The following is a 9,300-nucleotide window of genomic DNA, read 5'->3' on the forward strand; positions in this document are numbered from 1 at the left end:
GTAGCCATTTTTATACTAAAGTGGTCAGTTTATAGATAGCTCAAGTAGCTAATTTTTAAATTAAAGTGCTGAAACTGGAAGGGTGACATCTACAAAATGAATGATCTAGATTGAATGTGTTTATTTTAGACATTTGGAAAATAGAGGCTTAGCTCTAGCATCTTGAAATAGATCTAGTGAATGCTGAAATTTCATTGGTTGAAGTTAGTTGAGGCATGATGATTTTTGGAAGATTCTGGTTGGCTACCATTGTCAAAGCTATTGTAGAAAATTGCAGCATGACTATAAGTTTTCTTGGTCGTCAAAAACCTATTGGTAATCGAAAAGACAAGAGAGAATCCCAGATTTCGCTAATGAGAAAAATTTGGGTATTGGCATACCTCTGTAATTTTGTGACTACTTTTTGGTTTAGTGCTTTAATGTAAAGTTTACACAAACTGGTAATATGGTGCCTCAGTTAAAAGTTTTACCAAACTAGGCAAAACTGCTATGGAATAATGGTGGATTGTTCATCTTAGTCTCATAGAATGTTTTTTTAAATCAGGCTGACATCTTCAAAATCGGTAGATATTTTTGGCTTCGAAAAATGTTGGATGCCCTTCACAATAGCCGTGCTATATCTTTCTTTTTTGGTTTAACCATTTTTTTTGAAAAAAGAAACAGCTGATCTGTGTTCGCCCTGGAAAAAGTTGGTGTGGTACCACATATTACATCAATTAGTAATTTAGTTACACTTAAGTTTACATAGGGTTTTACAACCCCCCAAAAAAGGGGGAGGGAAACTACTGCACTAGGATTCCTTACATGCCATTTTTCCCGATAACATATTTGTACATGTGTGTATGCTTGTATAGAGGGGCGTAATTTGCTATGGGGTGGGTGGGACAACTACCTCCTTCATATCCCAGTTTGCCCATTCCCCAATCCCAGGTCGCTCTCCCTGCTGAAATTTAGTTTCTTCGGAGATCTTGTCAAAACTAAGATAAGCCTGCATAATTCAAGTATCCAGAGAAACGGGTGAGCTATTTTTAGTAGGTCTTTGCCTTTGTAGTACTATATTTCTCATTTTTACTTTCATTTTCGCTTGATTTGGGAAAATCGGCTCCAACTTTGCCTCCTCACCCCAGGATTTTGACGAAATTACGCCACTGCGTTTACATATATATGCCTGTTTTTACAAGCTAGATGCCCATTGATTAAGTTTGTCTGAACTGGGCAGTGAATTTTTTTCAAGATTATAAATATTACTTTTTCTTCTTTTTTTTCTTCCCGACTATATAGTTGCTGGTGTAATTTTGTCATCTAATATATTTTTTTAACTTTCTTTTTAGCCAACTAAAGCGTTCAAGAAAGTCGATTCCGACAAGAAGGAGCAAGAATTAGAAAAAGTAAAAACCAAGTATGGAATCAAAACGGAAAATAAGTAAAAGTACTTTCCCTTTTGTATATATTTGTATATTTTTTTATTAAAAATCTCCTCTTAATTCAATAGATTTCATTGTGTTCAAAAGAGCTATGGTAATATAATTAGAGTTTATTTGCGGTTTTCTATTTACAAATACCGTGTTTGATAAAGTTGACTACTAAGGGAAATCATTTTTTTACCGATCAGATGCTAGTAGGCTGTTTTTTTTTTTTTTTTTTACGAAGCTGAATATCTAAAGAATGGAAATTCATTCATTAAAATAAATTAGGTGTACAAGGAAGTACAATAGCATGACTGTTAGGGGAGTGAATAGCCCTCTTTAGTCGGTACTGGGGGTACAAATCGAAATTTCAAATGACAACACACATGAGTTACTATTTAGGATAAAAATGGAAAAAAATTGCTTCTTTCTAAAATAAAATGGGTTTTTGAAAATAATCCTATCAAAAGTTCTAAATATTTAAACAGTAGCATCGAGATTAGCCGATAGCGAGTTTTAACAGCCAAAACTAATGACATATGAGTGAGTTAGAACAAAACGTTCAAGACGAAGCTGCAACAAGTTGAATTACTTCTAAAACATTTGAGGTGGCTTAATTTCTCTTTTTAGGGGGGGGGGAGGTAGTAACTTTTACAGTTCAAATGGCATCTTCTAGTGAAATGTTTCGTCTTTTAAATATAGAAGAAAAAATGGTGTTATATTTGGAGGGTTTCCATGCACAATTTGGACTATTGAGAAGAAAACGCTGTAGATTCTGAAAACAACTTTTAAAAATCCTGAAATAATTACTTATAGCATTTCTAAAAGCGATTCACAATACTTCACCCCTCTCTCCCTAATTTGCAAATATATACCTCAAAATTATGTATTTTCCGTGCCTTTTCCAGTAGATCTAACGACAAACAAGCAACCTCAAAGAAATCAAGAAATGGAAACATGCATTGGCTATATATTTGCACATCAGGGGGGTGGGGGTAAAGCATAGCATATATTAAATACGTAAACTAACCATTTTTTTATGTGTTTGTGCACATCGAATTTTGATGAGAAGAGATCACCAGTGCAACAGCACCAAAAAAAAAAAAAAAAAAAAAAAAAAAAAAAAAAAAAGCAATGGTTAGTTTACGTATTTAATATATGCTATGCTTTACAACACCCCCCCCCCCTGATGTGCAAATATATAGCCCAAATTTGTTTCTAAACTATTACAGATTTGTAATGACCAGATTTGTAATATAAAGGTCATTTTTAAGAGGTCAAAAAGTGCTTAAATCTGAATATGCGGTAGAAGCGATTATTATATTTGTAAAAAGCATAAAAAAAGGCATCGAGTGGTATATTTACTTTATATGAAAGCAAGTAATATTGTTAGCACCAATTTTACCTTTGTTTCTATTCTATTACAGATTTGCGATTTAAAATTTCCTATTATTTTGTAAAAAACATCATAAACTGGGATGGAGGAAAGCTTTGAAGCTGAAAACATTTTTTTTTTCTTCATTTGCATGAAAGACCAGAATTGAAAGGTTTCACTATCATAAGTTAAGGATTTCTGAAGGTCATTGCCCTCTAGGGGAGGAGAGAGCAGAGCCAGGAACTTCAAAATGCCTTTTCCGGAAATATGGGATGGGTCTGTGAACCCATCCCATAATTATCAAAAAAGTAATTATCAAAAAATACTAACGATTACAGCGTAACTGAATAACCAACCTTTGCCAATGCCTACACAAAACGAAATGCGCAATAAAATGGACAACTGATATTTCTGACGTATTATTGAATTTTCGCCATCTGGAATCTGTTAACCATAGGGGGCAACATAATCGTCTATTCAGGAAATTTTCCCAAAGCACAAAAACAGCGTCCCGGTGAAGTGGTGGCTTCGACCGATCGATAAGCTATGGTAAGTAATACTCTCAGATGGTTTCACAACTAAATCGCCCAAAGGATATTCTTCTTTGCAGTGCCAAGCATTGAAAAACAAGACAGCAGATTTTGACATATTTACGACAAACCTACGTTATTGCATTCCCTATTCAACACATCAAAATTCTTCGATAGTCAATCAGCATCCTGTTCAAATTAAGCAAGTCGTCCATACGCCATCAACGAAACATAAATCCCTTTTGATTTTAAATAAAAAAAAACAAGTTTTTTTTAACTGAAAGTAAAGAGCGACATTAAAACTTAAAACGAACAGAAATTACCCCGTATATGAAAGGGGCTGCTCCCTCTTCAACGCCTTGCTCTTTGCACTAAAGTTTGACTCTTTCTCTCAACTCTACTTTTTAAAACAGTAAAAACTTTAGCGTAAATAAATATATAAATAAATATATACATATATATATATATATATATATATATATATATATATATATATATATATATATATATATATATATACATATATATATATATATATATACATATATATATATACATATATATACATATATACATATATGTACATATATACATATATACATATATCACATATTCATATATATATATATATATATATATATATATATATATATATATATATATATATATATATATATATATATATATATATATATTTATATAAATATATATATATATATATATATATATATATATATATATATATATATATATATATATAATATATACATATATATATATACATATAAATATATATATTTATATATATATATATGTAAATATATATATTTATATATATATATATGTAAATACATATATATATATATATATATATATATATATATATATATATATATATATATATATATATATATATATATATATATATATATATATATATATATACATTTGCTGGTTTTTTTTTTCATAGGCATATATTTTGGGGGTGATACCTGACGCGGGGATGCCATGGATATTCTGTGGTAGCCACAGCACTGTGCTGGGTAGAGAATTTAGAGTGGCGAAACCCTATATAGGCCAGTGTATTCTCCTGATGAGCCCTTATGTTGGGTGATGCCTCTGAATTATTTGTCTAAATTATTTTTTCTATTGTTTGGTAAATGACGACTTATACTTATTGACGACATGACTAAGCGTGCCGAGGAATCACAGGAACAGCAAGAAAACAGGCTTGCAGCTGATAGAGAAAGTAAGAAAAGAAAGCGTGCCGAGGAATCACAAGAACAGCAAGGAAACAGGCTTGCGGCTAAAGAACGCAAAACCGCGCAGTTAGATGAAAATCCACCTGGACAGCGAGAGTCAAAACATATCAAAACTGAAAATGATAGCGATGATGATTGGGTTTGGGATTTTGACTTGGATATGGTCATCAATGCCTGCCAGATTTAAGTTAAAAAAAACAAAGGTTCGGCGGTATGTACTTAATAGTGACGCTGAAAAATAAAGAAGAAAAAGAAAACTGAAAAAAGGTAAAAAACTAAAAAAAACTAAAAGAAAAAACATTTAAAGAGAAATTACAGACCGGGACACAAATGACGACCGAGACAGAGGGAATATAAATGACGACCGAGACAGAGGGAATATAAATGACAACCGTGAACCTCAAAGAGAAATTACAGACTGGGACACCCGGACACAAATCACGACCGGGACACAGGGAATATAAATGACGACCGGGACAAAGGGACACAACTACAACGGGGACGCCGGGGGCACAGGCGGGATATATAAATGACGACCTGGACACAGGGATTGTTTGAATAGAAATTACAGACCGGGACACTGGGACACAAAAGACGATCGGGACACCGGGACACCGGGAATATAAATGACGACCAGGCCACTCAAAGAGAAATTACAAACTGGGACACAGGACACAAATGACGACTGGGAAACAGGGAATATAAATGACGACCAGGACAAAGGGACACATCATTAGAATAATGAGGTATAGATCTGAATACGGATTTTTTTTCCATGGACAATTATATGTTGCATGTTCAAGAGTCAGTAAACCTGACAATCTATTTATATGCACAGACAATGGGACAGCAAAGAATGTTGTATATTCGCATGTTTTACGTAGTTAAAAACATAGGCTATATTTATATGTATCTCTATTCATAGGTGGGACACAGGGACACAACTACAATGACGCGTAACTAATATGGCGCGTAACGACTTGCGCACGCGGGGGGGGGCGAAGCGCCCCACCAACTAGGTGTTGGGGTGGTGCAAAGCACCACCCCAACAGCTAGTATATATATATATATGTATATATATATATATATATATATATATATATATATATATATATATATATATATACATATACTGGCTGGGAAGATAGTTAAGAGTTTTGGTTTTTTTCTTCAAAATACACTATATTCCCTATTTTCACTCGCAGAACAATTTGGAAAATTTGAACATTTGACACAAAAGTTGCCGAGCATTAGCAAAACTTTGTTTTACAGCACAAGAGCTCCTGAACCTCAAAGTGTCTTCGACTCCAGGGCACTCTTTAAAAAGCAAAACATCAAAGTAAGCGTCGAAATAGACAGCAAGCTAAGGTACTTACAAGCGATGACTTTTGCAGTAGCATTTTCTAATATGTTTGGTATGACATTACAGAAATCTGTGGAGACGGTTTTATCCAGCTTAATCACTAATTTTTCCCGATTTGCCTAGACACTAGTCATTGAATCATGACCAGAAAGCTTGGAGCTGTTACTAAGAGATGGTGTGAAAGTCAAAAAACTTTCGTCTGCAAGTGACAATCATTACAATTATGGGTAGCATAAATAAATTGAAAAAAATCATTGAAATTACAATCTAAAATGTCATAGCAAAGGATTTATTGTTGCCACATCCAATTTTATTTATTGGAATTTTTGAGTATATATAGGTTAGAAAAGTCATAATAGTGAAAAAATGTAGGATAACTGTAAGAAATATATGATGGCAACAAATTTATTTTCCATAAGAGAAAAGAAAGAGGAAACATTAAAGGGATTTACATTTAAATTATCTCAGAATAGAACAATCATCACAGGATAAAAGAAAAAAAAGAATTAGACAAGAAGTAGAGTAATTTGTTTTTTGAATAATATACCTATCTATAAAAAAACCCTCTTTCAACGATCATTTTCGGCAATATTTAAGAGTGGTTTGCAGGACACTCCTAGTTTTTCGTTAAAATTCTGTAGAGTTCTTTTGTAGCATAGTTGAGATTCTTCTATAGTATTTTCATTAGCGTTTCTATGTTGGAAATTTGCTCTGGCCTTCAAAACAGAACTTAGAGATACCCATCAAAAAACGACAAGTATTCCAGCTTTGAACACTTCTCCGTTTACCCGATTCTATCACCAACACAAAAGCACTGTATACACAAATACGATGCTATTTCAAAAAGAAAAAATCAATCAAATTAAAATTATGCTTTCTTTTCATCATAAAGAAGACACAATTTTAAAAATTACGAGCATAAATGCACTCCTGTAAGTAATCAAACTGAAAGAATCGCTTTTCCAAGTAACTGCACTATAATTATATTTGAAGTATTAGACTATTTTATTTATTTTATAATTATTAATCTATTAATTTAGCAGTATAGATTAAAGAGCGCAAAGATACTGCACTTCTTTTTCTAAGATAAAAAACAATGATGAATTCTAGAATTAGGATTATGAGCAAGATTGTCTTTCCAATTTATTCAATCTTTTTATCTGGGTCTCTTCTATAAAACCTAACTCTAAGAATATGAAGTAGTAAGTATATGATGAGCTATAAGAAAACGATATAATAAAGTTCTACTTAAACAAGTTTTTCAATTATTATTAAAATAAAGGAAAAATAAAATGTCCTGGATTCTTTGTTTTTACTTTTTTTAGAATCCAAAAGCGGTTTCTTAGCTTAGGAAGGCCATACAATGAACAAAAGGAGCATACAGGCCATACAAGGAGCAAAAGGAATATACAGGCCACATAAGGATCAAAAGGAGCATACAGGTCATAAAGGAGTAAAAGAGCTTGGATGAGCAGTAAATTCTTTTAGTGAGGGGAGAGTAAAAAAGATAATTTATTCCAAAAATGTAAAGAGTTCTGTTTTTTTTTTTAAATTTGAGAAGGGGAGAGAAAGGAGCAAAAGCAAGAATTTCACGGATAATTTAATGAATTTAAGATTGAAAACCCTTGATTTTTATTTGAATTTTACAATTACTTGATGCCTGTTATGTTGCAACGACTTTTTATGTAAAAATAAACGCCATTACACAAAAAGACGGCAACAGCAAACAGTCTTCCACAGAGTTCGTTATGAATTACTGCTCAGCTCTAAAATTCAACATAGAAAAGGAAAAGGACGTCAATCGATTGGAGATACAAGACAAGGAAAGAAGTGATAAAAAGAAAAAAAGAACAGCTCTAAAACTTAAAACCGACCCTATATATAGAGGACAAAATTAAAATCTGCGTTTGTTTTAGCCATCCTTCGTTTTTAGTTCTACTAAGATGTCCTCACTAGAGGATCATTGGTTGATACTAAACAAGAATGGAGGACATTAAAATCATCAAAAAGATCTTATTGTCTTTTGCTAGGCAAGAACAAAGCATTGGGCAGCAAACAGAACTTTACTGAGTTAAGTAACTGGTAGATGAAACCGAAAAGCCCTAGAAAAGTACAGTATAATCTGTATTTAAGACAGGGAAAGGCTAAGGAATTCCGGTCAGGTTAAAAAGTTTAGAAAAGATACAAAATGTCAAAAAGGGAGCTATAGAACAAGCAAATAGCTAGAAGAACTCATAATATAGGGAACGGGAACTGCATAGTTAAAAAGTGGGTAAGAATTTTGCATCGTCAAAACATTTAACACGAACAAAACTTAATCTATGAGACACTAAATATTAATTAGCACATTTTCAAAATAGAACAAAAAACAACCATTAAGTAAAAGCATGAGTTCATTTGATCTGCAAAAAAAAAAAAATAATGTCGTTAGTCATGCGCTTGGACGGTGAAAGAATAGAAAAGAATTTTAGCAAAGCAGGGTCAATAATTATCTCGATTCCACAGAGTTCGTTAGGAATTACTTCTCAGCTCTAAAATTCAACCTAAAAAAAGCTCGTTTTGGCCATCCTTCGTTTTTAATTCTAAAAGATGTCCTCGCTTTTATGCTTATAATGTGTTTCATTTTGTTGTACTAAAAATGTAGTTTTAACTAAAAAAAAACGCCTTACAAGCCTTAGCCATATTGATTAGCAACTACAGATACAATTTCAATCAACCACATAGAATTTCAACCACAACAAAAATGGAAAGGATGCCTACTTGGAACCTCAAAAAATTTGCCTGATTTTGAAAAGGTGGGAAATAACCCTAAAGCATCAAGTGATCCTTATAAAAATCTCACCATCAGACCCAGGGTATCAGAGAACCCTCTTGTAAAGGTTTCAAACTCTTATAAACAAAAATGTGATTTTTTCCCGAAAGAAAGATCACAGGATATTTATTATTTCCTTTTAAAAATGTTTACTACTCATACTACAACTGTTGCTACATAATAAACAGAGGGCATTACGCTGAAGCCTTCAAGGAACATTTAGACGGACGTTGAACTAAATCAAAACGAACATTTATCATGAATATTGTCAAAAGGGTGACAAATTAATATCTAAAAAACGGCTCAAATTATTAAGTTAGACCTTTCAGGGTCTAAATAGTTCAGACGTCTCTCTGTGACCAAAAGAGAAAATGATAAGAGAAAATGAGAACAATAACCAACGCCATCTAGCTAAAAAAAATTAACATCATACAAGTTTCATCAAAATACTTATTTTTTAAATGTTGTCTTTTCTTTTGCCTTAACCTTGATCAGAGATGATTGAGTTATTTCTCCCCAAAAAATAGGCCCATCTGTGTCGTGTTTGTTCTT

The 9,300-nt window shown here is 32.6% G+C and overlaps 1 protein-coding gene across 1 annotated transcript in view; it reads left to right on the forward strand.

The window, feature by feature from the left end:
- The window catches only part of LOC136031387 (splicing factor 3B subunit 6-like), an 11,829-nt gene extending 10,340 nt beyond the window's left edge, over window positions 1-1,489 (forward strand). The window contains exon 4 of the mRNA XM_065710909.1: window positions 1,332-1,489. Within this exon, the coding sequence (XP_065566981.1) occupies window positions 1,332-1,427 (96 nt within the window). The 3' untranslated portion in view covers window positions 1,428-1,489. The remainder of the gene's footprint in view (window positions 1-1,331) is intronic.
- The last annotated feature ends 7,811 nt before the right edge of the window (window positions 1,490-9,300 follow it).

Source organism: Artemia franciscana, chromosome 9 (genome assembly GCF_032884065.1).
Source record: "Artemia franciscana chromosome 9, ASM3288406v1, whole genome shotgun sequence".
NCBI classification, from domain to species: Eukaryota; Metazoa; Arthropoda; class Branchiopoda; order Anostraca; family Artemiidae; genus Artemia; species Artemia franciscana.